The following is a 25234-nucleotide window of genomic DNA, read 5'->3' as shown; positions in this document are numbered from 1 at the left end:
CTCTTGCCTCAGCTGCTCCTCCTGAAGTTTTTGCTCTGGGTCCAAGTGAGTCCCCAAGGCCTTAGAGGCCCCTGAGTTCCTCTGTTCCTGCCTGTCTGACCTTCACCCACCCCTGGATGCAGTTTGATGGCTTCTGAGAGATGGCCTCGTGTACAGACACTTCTGCTGTTTGCTTTTCTTTCTGCACTGCTCCACAGTAAGTGTTGCCTTTGTCTCCCGGCAGCTGCAGAGGTTGCAGGTAAATGGGTGACTGGCCCAGGTCTCTGGGCCTGGGAGCAGTGAAGCTGCAGATGGGCTGAGAAGTGACACCATGCTGCACAGTGGAGTTGGGAACAGCCCTGTGAGCAGCAAGGTGAGAGGAGGAGGGGAGAAAGCACTGCAGGCATCACAGGAGAGATTCCCCTGCTGCCTTTGCAGGGCTCCAGTGGAGCATGGGCTTCCCTGCAGCCCTTGGAGGAGCCAGGCCGGACCAGGGATCCACACTGCTCTCCACAGGAATTGCACTGGAGCACGTGGCTGTTTCCTGAAGAAACTACAGCCCCTCTGGCAGCAGGTTTATCCTGAAGGCCCTTGGGTGGGATCCCACTCTGGAGGCAAGGGAAAAGTGTGTGGAAGATGGAGCAGCAGGGTAGAGTTGGTGGTAGTGACTGAGCCCAGCTCGGTGCCTTGCGCTTCTCAGGAGAGCAGGGGCAGGAGTGAATTTGAACCCAAGAAAAAAGATGGGGTGTGAGAGGTGTTTAATCTTCCCTGCATTTTTAACTGGCAACATATTGAACCAGTTTGGTAACTGGTAAAATGATGAGTAGAATGGAAATTCAGCTGGAAGGAAAATCTAGAGCAAAAAGAAGTATCTAGTCCAACTTCCTGACCACCTCAGAGCGACCAAAAGTTAGAGCATGCTGTTAAAGGGCGTTACCCAAATGCCTCTTAAATGCTGACAGGCTTGAGGCATTCACCACCTCTCTAGGAGGCCTGTAGGATGGACATTTTTCTTAGGTCTCCCTGGAACACCTTCAATGTTTAAAAAAACAGGTGATACACTAGGTATGACTGGGAAAACGAGAGGAATTTAGTGCTCTTCTGGGTAAGTAGGGCAAGAGACAGCCTCATTAAAACTGAGGAGTCCAAACCATTTTCAAGTTGCTGACTGCTTAGCCTGGAGGCATAAAAATAATAACTTTTGGAACTTCTGGAACAATGAAAGAGGTTGTTCTCTTGAGCTAAATCTAAGAGCCAAACTACTGCTGAACTTTTCTATTGCAGTGTGTGTTTTCAGCCTAGGGGCTGTGCTAGAACTATTTTAAGGGCTTGCTCCCAATACAGACCAAACCTTTTAGGTTTGCTGAAGCTAGAAGGTAGAGTCCTTCTTGTCCCCTGTCTCTCTAACCTTCTGTTTCTAGAAGTGCTGCAAATGATTATGAGATGTATGGAAGTTGAATTAGCTGTAACTTCTCAAAGATAAATATTTCAGACTTTCTTGACTGGAGTGTTTTCTAAGGTCTGTTTAACCCAGTCCCCTCAATGTTGCAGCTTATGGGAGAGGGTTGCTGTGGAATAATTTATTCCACTAGCTGTGCCAAGTGAATGGTCCCAGCTATCTCTGCCCTCTCATTGCTTTGGCCTCACCCTGTGTTGTCCCCTCTTCCATGAGAGTGTCAGGGAGCTCTCCCATGGCTGTGTGACAAACCAAGTGGGTTAAAAACAGCCAAGCAGAGATGTTAAAGGGAAATGGGAAGCTGATGTTGCTCAGCTACACTGGTGAAATGAATGGACAAAAAGCTGTCTGTGCTTCAAATAAACCTGTCTGGCTCTTTATGTGCTGGCAGACCTCAATGGTGAGCAGGAATGGGAACTGGTAGTGGGATTGAAAAGCAAGTCACACCAAGTGTAGAATATGGGAAAAATGTTTAAAGTAAAGGCTGCAGAGCATCATGGTTTATACTTGCTTTCGAAATACAGAGAAGAGTTGTTAAGGGGGCTACCTCTTGTTTTTTTTTTTTTGTCTTTTCCTGACCCCATCTATTGAATTACTTATGGGTCCCTTCCAACTAAAGATATTCTTTGGTATTTTGATTTCAGTCATCCAGAAGTTTCAAATAATTTGAACTTTTGACAGCACGTAAAAGGTTAGCTAGTAACTTTGATCTAGTGGGAATTAAAAGCTTTATCTGTGTCAGTACTCTGTTGGTGGTGGCTGTCCCAGTTGATTTTTGGTTACATTTGATTTTTTTCTGTTCTTCTGAGAATTAGATTAAAAATACTGTAATAATACTCAAGTTTTAGATACTCAAGTTTTTCTCACAAGGAATTTGTTTTAAAGAATATGGGGACAGCACCCATTTTGTGCAATGTGAGCTTCCTTGCTCTTGACCTTCTTTGCTCTGTTCTTTAAAAAGAAAGAAATGTGAGACCCATTATTTAATTTCATTTTTGCTACAAGCAAAATCAGCAATGTGATTGTATATGCCTTTATACAAGGAGTGCTGTTATATACTATCACAAAGGCAAGCCCCTGCTCAGTGAGTTACTGTGGCAGAGTACCTGTGTGGGCCATGGTGAGTTCCTTCATCCAGTAGAAGTATTTTTCTTAACTGAGCATGTATTATTTGGGAGAGCAGAATAAAATGGTCTAGGTCTGGATCATGCTTCTGACCTGGCTTTCCAGCACCTGCTTGGCTGTCTGGTGGCAGCGAGTAAATAATTTTTCCAGTGAACAGAAATGTGGCCATTTTAAAGCATTTAAGTGTGAGCAAATGATACTCAAATACATCTGAACTTCAAACACACTAAAATGCATTTTATGTTATACTGATCAAAATATATTTGAATAGCTTTAAATATTTTATAGTGCATCCAGATTCATGCAACAATGGATGAGTTTCATTCAGTATTTTATTTAGCTTAAAATTATGTTTTATAGTTCCTTTTATGCCCACATATAGGGAAGAAAAAGTTGTGGTTAAAATAAAAGCAGCAAGCCATAAATGTTTTTATGAAATGAGGTTGAAAGCATTCCATACCTCTTAAGAGCATGTTTTCCAAAGGCAAATGCTTCAATTTCCCAAGAAAATGTAGTTATGGCATCACATTGTGAAAGCCTAGACAGGAGTGTGAGTTTATCTGACTGACTCAGAGTGAAGTAAGCTGCATTTGCATCATTCCTGGTAATGTGTTCTGGTGCTCTGAAGAGTGGGAGTAGTGACAGCAAAGGGAATGAATTCATTTCAGCAACAGTCAGCACCTTGCTGAAAAGCAGGAACATGGCAGTGCATTTTTTCAAATTGCTTTTCTAGGGAAAGACTTGGAATCAGAAAAAGCTAGGAAAGGCCTGTGTAAGAGGAGCAGGTCTTAGCCTCTAGGAAGTGTAAGAAAGTCCTGTGAGGAAATGGAGGGCTGTCACTTAACATAGTTGATATCCTGGGCTATGGGACCACATTCTGGCTGACTACAGCACAGCCTGGGATCCTGATCTCTCTGATGCCCCTGGCACACGGGAATTCTCATCAAGGTCTTACCAGTGTTCTTCTGTCCTGAGCTGCCCTGAACGTGGTGGGGGCTGTACCCACATGAGGAGCTCAGGGCTGGTAAGCCAGTAGGAAATTCTTTTGTGTCTTAGTCCAGATGTAGTCTGGCTGTGAGTACTTTTACTCTGCTTTGGGGAGGTGGAATATGCCTCTCCTTTCTCTTATGTTCTCTCATTAATTGCTGCTTCAAAAGCAATGATACTCCTAGGTTGTTTTTAGAAACTTATTGCCAGCCTGCAGACTTTTGCTTAGGTAAAGCAGATGCTGTGAGTATGTTCTGGCCAATCTGAATCCTGTTGGTAGTCCAAACTGCAAGACACTTATCACATCTTTCACTTTTTTATTAAAAGCACAATTGTCATGGAAGTTTTACTTGAGTATTGTTTTAAAATTGGATAATGAATGTCCCATTTCAGTCAACCATTTCAACCAAGGAAGAGGCTGATTGTGTTTGCAGCAATTTCAAAGAACTAGCAACAGAAACAGCATTAAATTTTTAAAAACCTGTGAATTTATCAGCATCTTTTAGTGGACTAAGATTCTGTCATTTTCTTGGGAAGTGCATATTGAAGAAGTTAAGGAAACTTTTTCAGAAGAGCATGATTCTTTCTGCAAGTTGTAGAAAAGGATTTAGCTTTGTTCAACATAATTTTCCTTCCCTTTAAGCAAGCTTGGTCATCACTATTTTTGTAATTAACTTTGCTAACAGTATTGCTAATTCCTTTGCATGGTTATTTAAATGCCTAAGAGTAGCTAGTTAGAGCCATACTGAGGCCCTTTCATCAGTTTCCCTAACCCAGCTACTTGTTCTTAGGTTAGTGAAAATTTATGGGGAGAAATACCATGTAATGATCCAGCTTTTGATCTATAACAAGTAGTTTGGTTATGTTTGATAGTACAGAAATCCTCATTCTGCTCTAAAACCTGGTGTTAATAGTAAAGAGGACAACAAAGCTTTATTTGAAATAGAGATGTTGGAAACTTAAGGGAAGGGCTGTCAGAGACATAGCAATTTGTCTTGTAAAGATAATTATAGTTGGTGCCTAACTGATTTTTGAGGATTTCTGCAGCTTCAGGAAAGCAAATGTTTGGTCTCGATGATGCTGTCCCATGGGGCCTCATGCTGTGGCTTCAACCTGATCCAACTCTGGTCTCCCTTTTCCAGAGAACTGGCTGACTAAACACATTTCAGCTCTGCTGAGGGGCTGCTGCTTAGTGTTATTAGATACATACACAGTTCCTGGAGTTGCACCAAGATGAGGATAAGATAAGAAATATCTAGAAATACCTCCACTGAATTAATACACACAAAATCTCACATTGTCAAGGGGCGTTTTATTTAGGATATAATATTTAATGTGTGATTTTTCTGGCTTTTAGCTGTGTGCAAAGTGAATTTTAATCTCATTTTGAGATGAAGGAAAAGAACTCAGTGGAATAAAATGCTTTGAAATAAAACTAACTTCAGTAAGAACATGAGCTGGTTGTAGCAATGCCCTGGAAGAGCAGGATTTGGTTTTTCAGGTTTGTGGGTGGGGCTTTTTTTATGGTGGTTTTCTTGGGTTTTTTTTGCCAGGCTGATTTCTTCTGAAAACAGAGGTTATGCAGTTGTGCTTTCCTTTCTCTGTATGCCCTCTCTCCCAGCCAGCCTTGCTAAGTAATGGTGGACCTTGTCAGCCAACTGCAGTCAAATTTGACAGAGGGGATTTGGGTTCAAAGATATTAATTCTGACAAGTCTTTGCCTGGATGAAAAGGTCTCTCATTTCTGCTAGAAGCCCGTGGTTAGGGGCGTTTTTGTGCAGGGGGATGTGACCCAACAGCCCCTGTGTGAGACAAACTTTCACCAGAGCTTGTGCCTGATGCGACTGCTGAGCTCTACTGCCCTGGGGTTAAAGCACTTGGAGGAGCTTCTGCTTCACATTTTTTTGGTTTCCTACAAAAGTTAGCACAAGCAAGCTCAGAGTTGATAGCAGTGACAGAGTGCCTGTTACCTGTTCAGTGGCACCTCTGTGGAGGGATTGCTCTGCTCCTGGCTGCAGCTGTCTCTGAGCTCTGCTGCTGCCAAAGACGGATTTGTGCTGCTGGAGATCCAAGTGGGAGAGCAGGCAGAAACCATTGCTTTTGCAGAGGCACTCGTGCTTCTCCGAGGGACAGGAGGTCACAGCGGAGGGATCTCTTTGGCAGATGCTGAAAGCAGTCACGTGCAGGGCTGGTGGCTCTCCTCCTCTTTTAATTTAAAATGCTGGTGAATGTGTGTCTCATTGCACACCTGAAGATTCATCCATGGAACAAAAACTCCTTGGTAACCAAGCTTCTTGCCTTCACTCATATAAAGAGACTTTGACAGCTGCGAGCAAACATCTGGACAAAGCAAAATAAGTGGGTAAATCTCTGGTGGAATGATGCAATATTTTAAGGAAATTTGTGTTCTTATCTCCCTGCACCTACGGCTGTGGTCACTGGAAAAATGACATTTCCCAGAAATGTCTTTTTCGGTGTCTTTTTCAGTGTCTTTACAGCCTATGTACGTAGTTAGATTATATGAAAAAAAGCAAAAATTTGCTCTGAGTTATGCCAGGGTATCTTGTATATTTCTTAATCCCCAACTGAAATGCCTTTCTACAGCCCATGTCAGCTTGCACCCTTGTTTAATCTCTGCAGCAGGATGACAGATGGGAAGGATGCCCATGTGATGGCTGAGTGTAAACACTCTCTGGTTGTAGTGCGAATGTGGTCTTTAGGAGAAGTAGTGTTTGGTTTAGCTGGAATTTAATGTGCTTTTTGACAAAAAATTGCCGGAAGACCTAAAGCAGTTCCTTCTGCTTGAGAACATATGTATTGCATCATTAAAGTGCTTTTTAAAAAGAAGCAAATAAAAAGCTTGCAAACTTGAGTGGCATAACTTTAATCATTCCAGATGTTGGGTTTCATAGTCAGTTGCTGTTTGGTTTAGATATAAGCACCTTTTGGTCAGAGAATGCAATGCTTCCTGCAGCAGGGAAAATTTTTTCTTGGAGTAATGAGAATAGCTTAGTCTACTTGGAATTAAAGAAGAAAAAAATGATTTGGGGTATTAAATGTTGGAGAACAAAGTTTTCTGCTTTGCAGGGTGTTCTCCTTACAGTTGCAGTTATAGTTAGTGGAAAAGCTTGCCACCAGCAGTGTTTGGAGCCCTGCAAGTCCTGTTGGCTCAGTATTGACTCCTAATTAATGATCCACATTCTCACAGATGCACTGAGGCCTTCTGTGATGTGGCTGGACCAGTGGAAAACAATAGAGTCATTTATTTCCAGCTGTATTTGTCCCATGAATAAAGGACGTGAAGTAGTGCCAGAGTGTGGTTTCTCTTGGCTGCTGTACAGAAATTTGGCAGCTTTTGTAGTGAAGGGAGTGTAATTTATAAAATTCAGAGATCTGATGGCAACTGGTCAAGCTGTCTTCAAATCAACATGTTGGGCTTTTCTCAAGTATGCTTTGTGTACCTAAAGCCCAGTTCTGGCTACAACAGCTGCATAGTCCAAAAAAACAAGTTCAAGGCCCAGGGTGAAATGGGATGGAATACAGCCTTTGCTCTGACCCACACTAATTAATCTCTTTCAATGAAGCTGGCATATCCCTCTGTTTCTATGAGAAAGCCACTCAAGCTGTATCTGGTGTCTCTGCTTCTATCAGTGGGATGGTGGCTGTGTTTTCCTTTAGCCATGGGCTGAAAATGCTCAACAGTACATCACCAAAGGTGTGATGCTGTGATTGTGGACTGCTTCTGTTAAGCTGTACTTGCACTAATGTGCCTTAGGCACCTGGCAAGTCTTTAATGTGCACCATGAGGACAATGTCCTTTGAGGCAATGTCTGTAACTCACGTGTTGGTGTAACCTAATATGTTTTACCTGTATTACATTGGGTTTACGTCTAGAACTGAACTGGGATTTTTTTGTCTTTTTATAAAAAGTATCAGTGATTGTTTTAATATGTTTTGAAGTTATCTAAATGCCAGAAAGATGAAATATTTTACAGTACTCAGGTTCATTGCACGCAGGTTCTTTAAGCAGGCTTGGGCTGACCATGTGCTGACCTCAGGCTGTTTTGCTGTTCCAGAACTTCACCAACACTTAAGCAACTGGTTTTGACTGTTCCAGTGAAAACTGGGCAATATGTGTAATTCAGTTGACCAATTGAATAATCAAACCTCACTGTCTTGGGCCAAGCTATATGAGGAGAAGCTGACATGGTCCTATTGATTTTAGCTCTGGTAAGTGCTCTTGTCTGACTCTGACACAATGGCTGGAAGTGAGAATTGTGTCTGCTTGTGGGAGAGCAAGATAACACATACTCGTGTGTCTTTTGAATGTACATTCATGTGCATACACACACACTTATATTCACAGACAGACCTTTTCTAGGGGCTGGGACATTTGCTGTAGTTCAGCCCGGACCATGTTCCAGAGGGTTGGCCAATTCTGGCATATGACCATGGATAGAATTGTTTGTGCATTGTCCTGGCTTTGTTGTAAGTGCCAGAGTGATCCCATTGTTTGAGTGGGATCTTGGTCAGATGGAATTCTGAGTGAATGAAGCATGGTTTGGAGCATGTAGCATTTGGTTATTACTTTTTTGCCCCCTATGTCTGTTCAATGTTTTATGAAGGTTTAGCAGAGTCTTTGCACAGCCTCATTAAGTGCCTTATTGGGCTGCAATGGCCAGGAGTGCTGTTAGCAGTTCCAGCAGGAGGTGTGGCCGTGTATCCTGTACCTGCCAAAGAGCTGCTGGATTTGGGAAGAACAAGGCAACCAAATCCTAGAACACTCATCAAAAATGTGTATTAAATTCCGCAGGCTTTTGTCACAGATCATCAGTATCAGGAACTTACTCACATGTGCTCTGTGCACCTTTTCAAACACTGCCAGAAATGGACCTCTGCAGCTGTTGCCTGCAGCTGTTTATGGTTTAGCTGTAATTTCATAGTTCTGTACATGCTGGAGAAACCAAGATGGTTTATTGACTACAGGCAGGCTCTACAGCTAGAGGAAAGGACACTTTATACTATGCCACAGTATAAATAAGCCCACAAACCCAAACATGGAAAAGTCATTCTGTTGCTGACAGCTGATTTGTGACTTTTCTTGCCACAAGGATTAGGTGCTGCTTGGAGCTCACTCGCCACAGGACTCCTGTAGTTGGAGCTTGCTGGACTTTGTTGGGGTAGCTCCATGTTCCCATAGTTGTCACCTTGTGTTCGGGAGAGGGGAATTAATGGTCCAGCTTCTCCCTGCTCCTTCCCTGTCTTTCCTTTCCCACTTCCTTCCCCTGACACAGATTTCCAAAGAGAAATAACAGGTTGCTGCTTTGTCTGTTGAAAGCTGTTCTTAGTTTCTAGCTTGATGTTGTCCTAGAAAGAGATCAATTGTGACAATGCAGAGTCCCCAAGCAGTGCAAAGGAGAGCTGCTTTATTGCAAAAACCAGGCCTTTTGGAGCAGTTAGCTGATGATCAGTTTAGGCACAGTTTTCAGTTTAACCCAAAGTTTTAAGGCACAACAAACCCAAATCAACCAACCACCACGCAGCACGATGTGGACACCCAGCCATCACACAGCACAGCTCTCTACCCCTGTTCCAGCTGAGTCACTCTCCCATAGTTCCCTTCTACCTAGCCTAAGTGAAGGCCTGAGCCATGATTTTACAAGGGTAACAAGGCGCTTATTTTATAAGACTTTACCTTATAAAATAAGACTTTGTGTAACAATAGATGCAAGCAAAATCCTTCTAGTGAAACACAGATAGAGGATGATGTTCAGTATGGACAAGTACTTCTCAAGGGGAAAGAAGCTGAAATGTAGAAATCATGGGGGGATTGAGTAAGCATATGATAATTCAGTTTTGGTTGGGAGGACATAAAGCTGGCAGTATGAATAGGTCTAATAGCTCAACATTTGTAGTGTTGGGGTTCAGTAGAAAAATCATCAGGTAACCAACAGCAAATACTTGTCAAAAGGTCCTTCTGAGGTTTACTCAGTGTTTGGGTCATGGATGCAGTGGATTAAGTGTTGAGATCACATGGTGTCCATGCATTTTCTGTCAATACCCTGCCCCTTTGGCAGCCCCTTTGAGATCATAGTCATTTCTGATATGAGGACTAAATTGCATCAATATCACACAAATACCTTCCCAAACCTGTGCTGGTACCAGTCTTGTGCTGAATATTTCTTATAACCAGGTACCTGCTCACACCCTTGGAGTCATTCACGCATGAGTGGGAATTTTTATAGTGGGAGGCATGTGATCCTCCTGGTTCTGCAGCATCATTTCCCTCTCCTGCCTCAGCTGATGGATGTCAAAATCATGGGTTATATGTGGGACAATAGGCAGGTGAAAAGGAGCAAATTTTTTTTCCTGTTCTGCATCAAGCAGATGTGGGAATGCCCTCTTGGAGTTTCCTGGTGAAGAGGGACAGGAATAAGAACTGAGGGCGTTTTGTTTGCAGGACACCATCTAGGCAGTAGTGGGGGGATGAGGAGTGAGGATTTTAGGACCTTCAAACTCTAAGTCTTCTTCTAGATAGAGTGGGCTTTCCCTTTATGTCCATGTGACATCCAGGACAACTTATGTGCAGGTGCTCACAGGGAAAAAGGTTTGAGTCTCCAAGCTGATAACTGCCATCGCACACGTTTTGTGACACATGTATGTCTTCCTTCTCTCTCTACTTGTGCAACTTTTTATCAGGATGGTTGGGGGCTGAGATAAGGACTTTTAAGTCCCCATGAAAGTAAGTAACTCAGGCACATAAACTGCTGTTGAAAGCATGAGCATGGTGCTGCCTCTCCCTGCATCCTTATGTTTTGTATGAGAGTGCAGCTCTCAAAAAGCAAGAGCTCCTCAGAGGGCTGAATGTCACACTCAGCTCAGAGAATTCACCCTGAAATGGCTGTTTTTTTACTTGATGAATGTAGAATGTTTGCTACATGGAGGGGACTATCAAGTCTACTCCACTGAGAAATCTATATAAATAAGATTTTTTTTAATCCCCCACCATCTTAAAGTGCCAAATAGATACTTTTCCACTAAGCTCATAGTAGTACTTGACTTGGAAGCACCGGATCATCTCTTAAAATGTGTTGTGTACCAGCAAGGACTGAAATATCTTGCCTAGAAAAAAACAGGTCTAACTTTTAGAGCAGGACTTTTCTGTAGGTTGGCTGATTATTGCTTTGTGCTGCTTGACTGTGATTTTTGGCACACAGTGTCACATACCAAATTCCCGAAATAAAATGCTACATGATATTCTAAGAGTTCTTAGGAAGCTTTAAAAAGGGATTTGTCTGCTGAGTGGGTACCTCTTGAAGCCAAATGATGCAGCAGCAGTGGTTTAAAAGGAGAAAACTTTAGTCAGCAAATAATTAGTCTTTTTTAAATAAGTGCAAGGAGAAAAAAATAAAACCTTCCATCAGACTTGTGTTTGTAGAAGTTGTCAGCGATCCTGCTTTGATTGGAGAGGGTGTGCAGCCCTTTGAATAGTTAAAACATCTGTTCAGCGACGTTGTGAAATGCTCGTGTTCGGAACCCCTGATAAGGGGGACTGCTGAGCGCTGGGCTCTCACAGGCTCCACGGGCAGCAAGGGCTGCACTGACTGTGGCCACTGCTTGCCTTTCCTCCTCCTGGGCACAGCAAAACGTAGGAGACAGCTACTATTTTACGTGTGATTTTGCTTTGAGAGGGAGAGAGCAGGAAGTGCCTAGGAAATGGTTCATGACAGAAACCTGGAGTTTTAAATAGGAGAGAAGAGGAGGAGAGCTCATGGGCACAGTTTGTGAACAGTTGAAACACTGACACAACAGCAGCAGGGGAAAACCAGGCATCTGAGAGAGCAAGCACCTCCCAAGCTATCCTGATGGAAGGAGAGACAGTCCCCGAGGCCAGGGGAGCAGCCAGCAAAGCCACTCGGATCGCCCTCGGTGTCTTTGTGAGTGGCACTGTTGTGCTTGGCACCGCTCTTTTCCTGGGTAAGTGAAAGCGTTGACACGAACCTGAGCACAACCTCCCCAGCCTGTCTGCTGGGTGCCCGTGTTTGTGTCTCACGGCGTCTTTTGGTGAAGATCTAAATCTCTTTTTCTTTCCCCGCTTTTTATATTTATCCTGAAAGGGATGTGTCAGTAAAGGAGCTCTTGGGGGATTGCTAGATCTGGGAGATACAATGGGAACTCATGTAACGTTTTGAATGCTGAATTTAAATTTAGGTACTCAGTTGAATGTGTTCTGACCAGACTTGGGCTCTTTCACAGGACAGAGAAGCAGGTGAGATGATGCTAATTACGGATTCAGTGGTTGTGGCTGATGTGGAGTAATATTCTCTGTTTCCTGAAAATGAATCAGTGTAGTGCGTGTATTTTATGGAATCTTTTTGGGTTTTCCTTCATTTGGTTTTCATTTAGGGCTTGACTAAAACCCCTGTAGAAAGCTTCAATAGTGCTTATGTGTGCACATTTTTTACATCTTTCTGTTCTTCTATGATGAATTGCAAAGCTGTCTTTACAAAAGTCATAAAGAGTGCATCTAGGATGAAATTGAAATATTTTTGTTAGATATATAAGCTGTAGCTAGATGCAACAGAGAAGGAAATAGTTTTTCCTCTCCCAGATTTGGAATTACCTGTAGATTGGTTTTGTTAGTATACCACTTGAAAGCTTATGCCTACAATTCTGAAATTATGTGTAAAAGTATAAATATACCCAGAAACTCCAGGCAGAGAGGAAGCTGTGTTGCATCCTGTAGGAATTTGCAGAGTTGCATCCTGTTTTGGAATGATTCTGCCCAACTTTTTTGTCTTTAGACCAACACAGATTTTGCTAGATTGGTGGAAACCTTGCCTCTAAGCATATCTTTTGCTTTCATCCAATCCTTTATGATCTTGAGGTCTTGTTTGAAAGGTCTGCAAAGTTTATAGTCACAAAACAAGGTCAGGTTTTCTATAGAATATTTAAAGCACTAGGCTCACTCTTGGTTAGAGCTTTTCTGCTCTGGGGCAATTTCTGCAACATTTGCAGGAAAATGACTTCTGTGTCAGTGATCCCATTCAAGCTAACTTTTTATAACCATGAGGGAGTTTGAATCTTCAAATTTCTAGATAAAAGAAAAAGTTTTTCACTTAAAGAATGCAGTGTAAACACCAGGGAGTAATAATGGAGAGACCTTATTTCTTTTTGTCTGCACTAGATTTGTTTGTTTATTGCTTAGAGCAGTGAAAGCAATTGACATTTACCACCACAGCTTCTCAGAGATAGAACTGCTTTATCCATAGGCCAGGTGTGAAAATTCAAGCAAATATATTAATTCTTGCAGACAGTTTTCCAAGTGTGCCTGTGGCATGTTTTGTAGGCAGGGACTCAATATCAAAATTTTTATTGGCATAACTGCTAAGAAAATAAAAATGCTGGCTTTGGGTCAACCAAAATGCTTTTAGGATTTCTCTGGAAATGGTCTAAAATTTTCAACCTAAAGAACCAAGGGAAAAAAGTTAAATTGTTTTGGTTTAACGTTTTTTCAATTAGACGTTTTCACGCTTCATTGTGACATTGTTTTCTTTGTAAGTTTGAGCTAATTTTTTTTTTAGTTTTATTTGACTGTAGAAATGGACATAATTTTTTCTGTCCATATGAAAGATTTCAGGAACCTCAAGATGTTCTTTTTTCTTCAGTTTTCATTTAGACTGCAAAACTTGTTGGTTTTGGTATACCTGAAATTAATTTTCCAACCTGAGGAGTGAAATGTAACTTTCTCCTACTTTCTTCTCATAGTTCCTATGAGTCTAAGGAGGATGTGGGAGAGTCAGGTATTGTTATTTACTGTTCCTTGCTCGTGCTGGCTGTGACCTTGCTGACTTCAGTGGGGAGCACTGCTGGGGTCCTGCCTGTGGCACTCTGGTAGGAGTGGGGCTGTGACAGGACAGCAGCCACCTCCTCCTGGGAGGGAGCAGATTGTTCTCCAGTGCCCTTGGGTGAGAACTCAGGCAGCTTTGAATCTCAGTTTGAGAGCCTCTTCTCCACACTTGGTAGGAGAGTTCTCCTTTGCGCTTCTCACATCGCAGGAACATTCACATTATTTGCATCTGTACATTTGTATTGTTTTCCTTTTCCCTTATAAATTATTTTTTTTAAACTCAGTCGTGGAGTGTATTTGCTTAAGAATCTGCAAACAGGCTTATCAAGGAGGAAGCTAGGATGCTGAGGGTTATAACCATGACTCTAAGTAATAATGTTGTGATTAGTAATCTTAACAATAAAAAGGCAAGAGAACAAAAAAAAACAAAAACTGTGCAACATTTTTTCTGTCAAAATTAGCTGTTATTTAAAATGGAAATGTTACTGCCAAAAATTTATTCTAATGATAAAATTGTAGGTTTCCCAGTTGAAATGGTATTTTGTGTTTGTTTAGAAGTATCAAAAACACAAGGGCTGCTTCAGGTTAAGCATGAAATGATGTCTGGGCTTTTCCCTCCTTTTGCTGCTTTGTTAAGAAAAAAGTCTAGCAAACATTCAAGACCTAGACAGATTCTAAAGAGCTAAATTCTAATCAGGGAAAAAGGTGAGTTGGGAGGAATGCAACACTTAATTAAAAGGGACATTATCCATTATTTGTAGTTCATCTTTGTAGTGGCTCAAAATCATATTGTGGAGATATCCACTTCTCTATTTTCTTCTGTTCTTCAATATTCCAATTACAGCCTTTGTGTGCCTCAAAATCTTCTGTATTTCTTGGCTAATTTACAAAGGTGTTTGAGATGTTGTATTTCACTAAACCAATGCAAGCTTTGGAAAAGCTGTCCAGAAATAGTTTTATATTGCCATTTTCTGAGGAACTTGGATTGAAATCCAGATATTTCTATCATTAATTGCCATTAAAACAGTGAGACTGGAAGAGAGGAAACAGCTTTATATTAAATTCTAGCTTTAGGACCTTTTGTAAAAAAAATTTCCTGGGCTGAAATGAAATGTCACATTTTTCTATTACTTTAAAACAACATATAACTACAGCAGAAATTGCTTTAGAACTATCAGTGCTGTTAAAGCTATGGTACCATAATATAATCAGTTGTTGGGGTTTTTTTGTTCAGTGTTATTTGCTTTTTTTATTTTTGCCGTGGACTGTTATTAAGATAATGGATATAATGAGACATTTCTTTATGCCTACTGAGCACATCTAGTGAGAAATATTTCACCTATCCCTTGGGATTCTCCCTTCCTAGTCCCAAGTATCAATTATCTGCATATTTGCTTCCTGAGAGCAGTGTCTGAAATTAGCAATTCCTGTGCTTAAATTTCAGGGGCAGTTGTAATACAAGTTTTTAAAAGATGGGCAAAATTAACTGATGATTTCATAGTTCTTCTCAGCGAGGCTTTTGGAAGCAAATGCAATTACAATAGTTTTGGGAGACAACTCAGACAGAACCTGGGTTGTGCCTTATGAAGCACAGCTATCCCTGTGCCCATTGCAATCTGCTTTGTTGCAGGCTGGCATAAGGAGACCCTGGCAGGGTCCTGTTGGTGCTGGGTTGTGCTGGGCAGTGCAGTGCTGCTGCAGGGCAGTGTGGGCACCACAGCTCTGGAAACCCTGCTGAGGATGGGGAGACTGCTCCGCATTGCATTTCCCACCATGGAAGGTGCAAACTGGTCCTGTGGAAGGTCCCTGCCCATGGCAGAACATTGGAATTAGAGGATCTTTAAGGTCCCTTCTAAGCCTCGCCATCCTATTCTCCTGTGTTTACAAGCTCTGGAGGATGACAGCAATGCTGAATTGTTTGTGTCGTGGTGCTGCTCACTGTCAGTGAGTAGGGCTGAGGTGATGCTGCTCCAGGCACTGTGCACACACAGCCCTTGCTCTGTGCTGCCTGTGAGCAAAGAGGGGGAAGGAAAAAGCAGGACTAGGAGGGGGAAGTTATTTGTACAAGCTGCAGTATTTACATAATATATATTCTAAATATTTACTTAATATACATTCTAAGTGCTCTAAATCAATGCAGTCAGAGAGGCACTGGGACCAGAGGCTGCACTGATATTGGAATGATTGAATACACAACATTTGGCTGCAGCTGTCAAAATTCATTGCAAATGATCTCATTATGGTTTTCCATTTTGCAGTTAGCCAAGGTCTTATAAAGTTTCATCCGAAGCAACAGTACTGTTTGACTGCCGAATGCATTGAAGCTGGTAAGCAGCAATTTTATCTTCTCAATTATATCATGATTATAGTATGTTAATGAGATGTTTATACCATTTAATTTTTCCCATTATACATTTTACTCAGAAAGCTCAATTAATGAGGGAGAAAAAACAATAATCTCAAACTTTTTAAAATGTAACTGTTCAAGTTGCTTCTGTTTTGTTTATTTTGTACAATTAAAATTTGTGTTTTAATTTGGTCTAATACTAGTTAAACTAGGTTGACTCAAAGTTTATGTTGAGTGACTAGACCTTCAGGTATATTTTGTTGCTTCCTTTCCAGTTATCAGAAAACTAGCAAGTGTATTGTTAACCACAGAGATGCTTTTCTACCAGATCTGGCACACACTTTATATGATTTTATATTAAAATAGGGTAGATTCAGACTAGTTATATGGAAGAAAATTTTTGTGGTGAGAGTGGTGAAACACTGGCAGAAGTCACTCAGAGAAGTTGTGGATGCCCCGTTCTGGAGGTGTTCAAGGTTGGCTGGGACTCTGAGCAACCTGGTCTAGTTGATGATGTCCCTGCTTATTGCAGAATGTTGGAACCTTTAAGGGTTCCTTCCAAGGCAAGCTATTCTATGATTTTATGGTTAGGTACTGAAAAGATGCTGAGTCTTGGGCCTGTCAGACTGATCTCTCTCTTTCCATCTCTCTTTCACTGACAATAGTAACTGGTAAGGAAGTAGTCACAAAATGGAGCTGAAAATACAATTATCTTTTCAATGTAGGGTAGATCAGAATTTGATTTGTTTTCTTGTGCAGTATTCAACTAGAGGTAAACACTGCATAGTCACTGAAATGCTAATCACAATCTACTTAATATGTATCACTACTAAATTCCTCAGGCAATTAATTCTATCATGGCAACAATGGAGAGCTTGTCTTCAGGTGTCTGGCTCCAGCAGCTCATGTTCATGCAGTGCTAAGTTCAGTCATCGTTGCTGTATGGCACACAAGAAGATTCATTGCAGATATTTTGTCTTTTTTGTTTGTTTATTTGTTTCTCATTAATCATAATTTCTGGACTGTAGCCTTGTGTAATTCTCTATTTAGGAAAAAGTGTTCCACAAAATCTCTGTGGTGTCTTTTTTACAGCTGCTGGCATCCTGAGCAAGATAAATCAATCTGTAGATCCATGTGAGAACTTCTATCGATTTGCATGCGATGGCTGGATATATAATAACCCTATTCCTGAAGATATGTCCAACTATGGTGTTTATCCCTGGCTGCGACACAAGGTGGACCTCAAACTAAAGGGTAAATAGATAATTTCTAAAAGTATTTTTTTGGCTTGTCACTGTAGCTTGTTAATTGGCTGGGTTTGATGACCAAAAATCCCCACAGTTCTCATCACTGGATAACATCCTGATTTGAGGCTGTTGCCTGACTTGATGTTCTCTTTTAAGTATATTTTCTCTTTTTTTTTTTTTTTTTAATTGAAAATTACATTGAGAGATAATGAATTTAACGTAAACAGAATTTGGGAGGAAGAATAGAACTGCTGGGAATTCTGGTAATTCTACCAGTTAAAAATGGATGGATGAAATTATACTGATTATAGCAAAAGAAAAGACAAGGGGATTTAACTCTTTCCCTCTTGCAGTAGGTGGTTAGACCAGAGTGCAGGAGCTCAGCACACACAATTAAGAATGTCCCAAAATCAATGATCAGTCCAGGGCAGCAGGCTGTTTCTAACAGTGGCCAGCAGCAGGAAAGAATATAATAAGGCCAAACCAGGATGACATTTTCCAGTACATTCACCTAGGCCTTGGCAGAGGCAATTCTGAGGCTTCTGGAGGTGGAGGTTGTTTGGATATTGTGTTTCCTTCCCACTGCCATTCAGGCTGCCACTGAAGTACCTGAGCTATCATCAGTGAAACAGAAAGTTGCTTAAGAATGTGTGTCTGGAGTTAAAAATAGCCCCAGGGTGGAAACGTGTAGGAAGAAAGGTATTTTAATCTGCATGTACTTGACTTTGGGCTATACTCTGCATTGTGGCTACCTCCCCAGGAAGCCCTGCAGACCAGCTGGGGAGAAAGGGGATGATTATTGTTAGGTAGGAAAATCTTTTCAGATTCTTATAGTCTTGGCTAGAAGTGAGTCATTCAAAAAAAGGGAGACATGCAAGATTTAATATTGTTGGTGGTGTGCTTGAGCTTTGCCCACCTTGAGTACATAAGTGACATAAGAGCCTGGCTTCATCTCACCACAGAACAGAGGTTCAGTTTTAGAATTTAATGCTTAAATACAGCACTTGTTTTTCTTTGGATTTTGTGTAGGCACCAAAGCTCTTCTCCAATTGCTTTTTTCAGTCTTATTGTATACAATTTTCACATCATTAAGTATTTTAAATACTGCATTTGGGTTCAGAATATGAGTTGTGGTTTTCAGCATAGTACATGATCTCACAACTTCTGTTTCAAGTCTGCTGAAGATGTCTCAAGGAAAGGAAAAAAAAAATGTTGCCAGAGGCTGTTTTAAGTTATGCTTTGCATTCTAATTGTTCTGCTGCCAGAATTGGGCTGTATTAGATAACTGCACGTCCTGCATGAACCATAGCCACAAGGAGGCCAGTCTTAATTGAATATAGAGTAGCAAAGCTGTCACTGTCATCCTTAATTTCCTCTTTTTACAGGTCCTAATCAAGGACATCATGCTAAGCCAGATTTTTATTTGGTTTTCTTTCTGCAGTTCCTTTAAAGTTGCTAGTACATAGCTAGAAAAAATGCAAGACAAAGAAAGTAACATCCAAGTGGGAAGTATTTGCTTAATGAAAACTCCATATCAGATAAAGGGAGTTTATACAAATGTATTTAATAAGAGGCCCTTGGCACAGACAGGGCCAAAAAGATGTGAAATGCTGGGTGGTGCATAGGAGTGTTTTTAAAATAACATTTCCCATCTCTTCCTTAACTTTTTACTTCATGAACTTTCCAAAATATATTCTTTGTAATTAAAAAAAAAGGAAAATAGAAAGCTTTGGTAGCTGGAATAATAAGCATAACTTCAGCCTCTCAAGTGTTTTCTCTTGAGTTATCTCAATTAGCTCAACACTGAGTTATTAATTTGTGCATGACCACAACCTCGCTAGCAGAAGTTTTAGCAAGAGGAAGAACTCCTGCATAGACAAACAGTTATAGGGCTGAATAGACCTTGGAAGTAAATTTAATCTCTCCTTTCTCAAGAACTCTTAGTAGAACTTTGTACCACATGGTAAATAGTCCTGTTTGATGTTCAGTAGATTAAAAAATCTCAGTCTTTAAAAACCTGGTCATTATGCAAGTTCTATGCTCTGAAATACTTATCATATTAAAGAAAACTATTAATCTTAAACTGATAACGTGGCTTGGCCAGCAAGACACATTTTTCATATTTGATTTTCTTTGATGGTATGATATAGATGGAAACATTTATTAAAGCTATATATAAAAAATTTATGTTATTAAAAGAAACTGTTTGGACATCTAATCTATTTTCTGGTCCCTGAATGTTCCTGAGCCTAGTCCTGCTCCAGAGAAAGGGATTTTTGGCAAAGATCTGTTACACAGGCTGCACAAGTGTATCTTCAATATTCTGGAAGCTCTTTTTTTTTTTGTTCAGGAGCAATTGCTGCAAAAGAAGATCTTCCAATAGATAATGAGTAGCAAGTGTAAGAATTAATTTTGTCTTACCAAAAAAAGGTAGTTGTGGCTGTGTAATGTAATGTACTTAGCCCTGCATTAGGTGTTAGAGGGCTTGAGAACGAAGCTTTTTTTTTCTATTTCTTTTGGGACTGGTGTTTTGGTTTGTTTTGTAGTTTCTTTGTTTGGTGGGTATTTTTTTGTTTTGTTGTTTTTTGTTTTTTTTAGTGTGTGTGTGTGCAATTTTAGGTTTTGTTTAGTTTTTTTTTTTTTTTTTAGTGTGGGGTGGCAATTTTTGGTTTTTTTTTGTTTTCTTTTTTTTTTTTTTTTGTGAGTTTTTGGAGGTTTTTTGAGACTCACAAGAGCAAACAGCTTTGCAGGCGTCAGCTTCGAAAAAGGGTAGAACATTTTCTGTATTGGTGAAGGTTTTTGGTGCCTCAATAAGAAATTCCAAAGAGAGGAAATGGCAGTAGGTCAATCCAAAATAGTTAAGAACTGCTGGGTGGTAGATTTTTTTTTGTCCGCATATCTCGAGTTGATTAAAGGATCAGGATTGGAAACATTAATTTTGGGGTTCTTCTAGATCTCCAAATCGTAATGTGATAGTTAAAAATACTATTTTTTTAAGATTTGGGTTTATAATGGGGTAGGTATATATATATATGATGCTCCCATGGATTTCTCTAGCTGTCTTAAGATGCATTCAAGCTAAAATCATATCATCATTTCCCCTTTAATTTCTTTTCCATACATTGTTTGAGGGTCACTTGGGTTTATTTTTCTGTGCTCAGAGGAATCCACAAACCACATGCGTAACTCACTTTGATCTCCTGACTATACAAAATAAATAAAGTTCTAGCCTGGAGAAAGTCGTGGTAGGTCTTTCCTTGGATGTGATCTTCAGCAGGATTTCAGGCGACGTGGAGGAATGTAAAGGAGATAATTGTAGAGAGCCAAAAATACCTCAAAAGCACAGGCCTGTGGTTTGGTTTATGACCCAAACCTAGGTAAGGGACATGTAATATTTAGGTTAAAATTTCTTATAGAACTGTTCCTTATAGAACTTTCCTGGAGAGGACTGATGTATGACTACTTTCCCTTAACCATTCCTGGCTGGAGCAGGTTGTCCCTGACCTGAAGCCAGCCTTTCTTTTTCAGCTGCAGCACAGGCATGTTAAAAAGTACCTCACATCAGAGCAAACACACCTGGTGCCCCATAGGCCTCTGATGGGGAAGTCCTTGGAGTCCTTCAAAATGGAAAGAATCATTTGGCTGTGGCCCGTGTTGTGTGAACAGAAGCGATCTCAAACTGCAACAGCTTCAGCCTCATGTCAGGTCAACATAGCAGTAACTCTAGGAGTTACTGAAGGTTTTTCCAATTACCATAATAATTCCTACAAAGCTGTTTGTATTTGATGAATTTTTCCATTTTGGTTTGATGACCTCCATTAAGGTTTTAGGAGTGCTTTTTTTTTTTTGTCACTGAAAAGTAAGTGGCTTTTTGTGAGCAGTTTAGAGCTGGACGTCTGAGGCACATAATTCAGTGCTTATTACCTGTGATGAATGTTGGTGGTGAACCCAGAAGCTTCTTTTCTTTTCTCTGAAGTATGATGGTATACAGCTGTCTTATTTTTTTCTTTCTGTGAGTGACCATGCAGGAAGCAATAAATTAAAATAAAAACTACAAAACAAAACTGCACAAACATTCCTAAATCTCAGTACTGCAAAGGACCTGATTTAAATTATGTGAATCATTTGTGAACATGTCTTCCAGATCTTATAAATTTAATTTGACTGTGGAAATCAGTTTACAGATTAAGTCTCCATACTGTTCCTGGTCCAGTGAGACACCTACTTCAGGCTGATTTGCTGTGCTAAGCTTTGTAGTGTGGCTGTTTTCTGAATGTCAGTCAGTTTAAAATGAGGAATTTCCAATGTGGTAAACAGAAAGATATGGAGGTCTTTGAGGAGGATATGGTGTGTGGGTTTCTGAAGAACATGAGACAGACAGCAAACAAAATATCTTGGCAGCGTAGGCAACTTTTCCCAAGATAATCTGCAATGATTTCCTTTGGAAAAGAAATTGTTTATAAGTAAAACTGGTAAGTAAAAATATCTCTTTGGAAATTTATGCTGTTTGACTATAGGCTATCCTTTCAGACTGATCCCAGGAGTTGGTGTTGAGCAGTTGGTGTTGCTGTTGAGTGTTTGCTGTCCTGCACAGAGAACCCTGTGCCACAGGACTCTTTTAGGGCTGGGTTTTATCTCCCACCATTCGACTGGTGCTCAGCTGGGACCACTGGGATAGTTTGGATGTGCTCCATGAAATCTGTAATGCAGCTGCTGACACTCATCCCCAGGTTTCCATATTAGCTGACCTGTCTCTTGTGATTTGTTTCCTTCAAAGTTATTTGAGCTTTTTGAGCGCTGTCCTAAGTATGAGGAAGAATACCTGCAGCAATTAAAATAAGAGAGGATATTTATTGTTTTGCCTCCAGTATATTGCTGGCTAACTGCTCTTGAATAACAAGAAGGCAGAAAAAAATCAATAGCACTTCATGCTGTTTTTCTTGGCTTTTTCTGCAATAAATGCATCTCTTTTCAATGGTATAGACACTTTTTCAGTGATCCAAATCTTTCCTATAGTGGCTTATTTATATGAATGTAAGAAAAAACATAAGTGGCACAAGTCAGGTAAATCTCTCCTGGCAAGAAGTTAATAGCTTTTTGGTAAAATGAAGGACCTTAGTCAAAAGTGGAGAAGCCAGGACTTTTTCCAGGCTTTGTGGCTGCTCAGAATGAGAATTGTGTTTGTAATGGGTGATTTTGGGAAGCCATGAGTACAGAGAGGAGACAATTTTGGTTCCTAAATGAGGTTTAAAGGCAGCACAGTAACTGAGCCGCAGGATTCCCACAGCATCTGCCTGGTTTGGAGACTGGAATGGCATCCTCCTCTGAGCCCTCAGCTAGAACCAGAGCGGGGCATCCTGCTCCCTCCTGTTCCACATGTGGCACATATTTCCCTTAAATTTACAGTGAGCCTGGGGTTTGTATGATATGTGTCATTCACACTTGCAGATACTGAATTTCAAAATTTTTGACGGCTTGTGTTTGAGTGGGTAATTTTACAGAATCAGGATGATGCCTTGGAATGAACAGCAATCCATGACATATGATTCCCCTTTCTGACAAAAAGCAATTTCCACAAGTACATGTTGAAAGTATTATTGTAATAAAGTAATGCTGCCATTTAGTATGGAGCTCCAGCTATATTGTAACAATTGGGAAATTTGCAATCTTCTGGTGTAAATGTGGTATAAAATCTTTTGCCTAACATTATAATGACATGTGTTATCCCCTAAAGCATAATACTAGGAGGCCAGAAGGGCAGGACAGGGAAGAGGGCAGTTCTACTCAAAAGAATAAGATTTATTATTGAAATTTAATTTATGAACAGAGGCTCTCACCTCCTCACAAAGCGATTTTTTGTTTGGTCACAGTTTGTGTACAGTTATGTTGACTTTTGGAGGAAGTCACATGATGGGCTTATCTTTTGATATACAAACTCAGAGAATTTACAAAATGCTGAAACTGTAAACAAACAATGTTTCTGTTTTGGAAATGTGCTGTGTGTTAGGGCACTGAACAGCATTAGGAAGCATTTATGTAAGCACAGCTGTGTGAATGCTATTTCCATGAGGACTTCCACATTGCTAAAATGGATATTCAAGGAAAGAATTGAAGAATTTCTTTTCGAGAGGCAAGGGGGAAAACTAGAATATCACTATATTAGTTGGACTTATTTGTCTAAATAGAGACTTATTTAATGCAATTTGTATTTGGGAATATTTTTCTTTGTTCTACTTGGTTTATGTTCCTTGGGAACTAGAACCTATATGAATTGATTAATTATGAGATTGTAATGAATTCCTGTGGAAATACATATTCATATTAATTACATCCTGATGGGTGCAAAATTAATCCATAATTATTTAAATGTTCCATTGGAATATCAGAAAAATTAATAATGAGGGGCTGTTATTTTCAAGAGTCACTGCTCTATCCATGGTGAGATGAATGCTGCCATCAAGAAATTGGCTGATGGACATTAATTGCATCAAATAAAAAAGATAGCTTCCTGAATTGATAGCTGGTGTCTTGATCATGATTAATGCAACAAAACAAAACCCCAAAACAAAAAACCCCAACCAACTCTCTAAAAACTAAAACAATTTAAAAAAGAGCAAACAAACTAAATTCCCCCCACCAGCCAACCGCCATCCTCAACACCAACAACCCATCCTTTCCCCTCAGCTCACAAAATAAAACAAGGGGAGGAGGGAGACACAGTTTGTCAAAGCAAGGCAGACCTAGATTAAGGCATCAGCTCCACAAGGGCCATTCTGAGGAATGAATTATGGAGCTGCAGAATACACTGGTAGTTTTGTTAAAGAAAAAAACCCAAAAACAAACTAGTTGCTGGTTTGAAAACAGGGAAACTTTTATATTTAATATCTGAGGCTATGTAAGCCAACACAAGGCCTTCCAGAAGTGACTAATGGCCCCGTCCACTGACATCCTGGGGGGAGTCTGCCTTCCAAAGAAGTGGGAATATACAACACAGCAGGTGTAGTGCAATCTGAGAGGAGGCTGGTGCTCTGCATAATTTCATATTTCTGTGTGAACAAAGGGTTTGCCATTATGAAATTTGCTTTGAGTGATTATTTCAATCGCTTATGTACTCCAGTAAGATGATTCTGGTGATCTGATTATTGACAATGGGGAACTGAGTGAAGAAAGGTATGAAAATAGTAGAAGGCTGGTTAAGAAGAGAATGCAAAAGACATGAAAGAGAAAGTAAGGTGTGCTTTGGAAAAATTTAAAAACTGCACCATTATAAGCACCAGAAAGGTGTATTGATTTGCTTTCTTATTTTACTTTAGACACTCAAAGCAAAAGGCTTTAATTAGGCAAGGATAGTTTTAACCATATGGAGAAAGATTTTTTTTTTTGCAAGCCTTTGATGCTAGTTTTTTCTCCCATATATATATTTAGCAAACAGTAGAGAAATATGGATTGCAATTAATCAGAAACTCAAAATCGGTATTTATAAAATGCAATGAAATATATTTTATACTGCATTAGGCTTGAATGCTTCCCTTTCTGTGCTCTGAAACTGAGAATTCTTTACAGCCACCAACGCACAAAGAAAAGGAAGATCCTTAATGTCAGTAACAATTTAGCAATTATTTAATTTATTTATGGTGGTGAGAAAAAATTTTCATCACTTTTCATTCTGTTTATTTGTGACAGAGTAGAAATTTTATCTTTAGATTGTGTATTTTCATATTTTGGACTTTTGGAAACAAATTTTTATTTGAAAACCAAATATTTGCAGTTCACTTCTAATAAAGTGTCTGGTGAGGGAAAGGACTCCAGACTTCACATGTCAGACTGTGCATAAAATATGTGAACTAGCAAGAAGCACTGCAGAGCAATTAGCTGAACTAGTAGTTTACAAAAAAGAAATGAATTTAAATTAGATCATATTTTAGGGAAACCTCAGAACCAAATATTGCTATCAATTGCTGCTAGAGGAAAGAAGTGATTTTGCACACTTAAGTTGCCTATCAGGAGACATTCTCAGCAGAACTTGTGTTTTAAAGGCATAGAGGAATTTAACGGGGCCTTGAAATTATGTATTTGGGGTTGGGTTGCACTGGTGTCAGACAAGAACTGTAAGCAATCATCTGCACCTCCACTGAGATTTGTCTCTGTGGTATTTTCCAGGCAGGCTAGATCTTGCTTTGCTCTTCTTCCAAGACTTCCAGATGCAAAACAATTCTGAAATGGGAGCTGAGCAGGTGAATTCGT

At 40.2% G+C, this 25234-nt stretch overlaps 1 protein-coding gene and 1 long non-coding RNA gene across 3 annotated transcripts in view; one reads left to right on the top strand and one right to left on the bottom strand.

Moving 5' to 3' along the window:
* Positions 1-1685: 1685 nt before the first annotated feature.
* On the bottom strand, positions 1686-20988 carry LOC120504741. The gene is made up of 3 exons (XR_005628105.1): positions 20915-20988; positions 8754-8913; positions 1686-5886 (listed from the first exon to the last, which is right to left on the bottom strand). It is a non-coding gene; the product is annotated as an uncharacterized LOC120504741 (long non-coding RNA).
* Positions 11008-25234, top strand: part of PHEX (phosphate regulating endopeptidase homolog X-linked) — a 96445-nt gene continuing 82218 nt past the window's right edge. Inside the window, exons 1-3 of one of the 2 annotated variants that reach the window (XM_039714534.1) lie at positions 11008-11523; positions 15655-15723; positions 16836-16997. In XM_039714534.1, coding sequence (XP_039570468.1) covers positions 11412-11523; positions 15655-15723; positions 16836-16997 — 343 coding nt within the window. In that variant the 5' untranslated portion in view covers positions 11008-11411. Of the gene's footprint in view, positions 11524-11617; positions 11816-15654; positions 15724-16835; positions 16998-25234 lie in introns of those variants that run through there. The other variant, XM_039714535.1, reaches the window with a different exon arrangement.

This window comes from Passer montanus, unplaced genomic scaffold (assembly GCF_014805655.1).
Source record: "Passer montanus isolate IOZ18808 unplaced genomic scaffold, ASM1480565v1 scaffold3, whole genome shotgun sequence".
In the NCBI taxonomy this organism is placed as follows: domain Eukaryota; kingdom Metazoa; phylum Chordata; class Aves; order Passeriformes; family Passeridae; genus Passer; species Passer montanus.
This window is presented reverse-complemented; position numbering and strand designations above follow the sequence as displayed.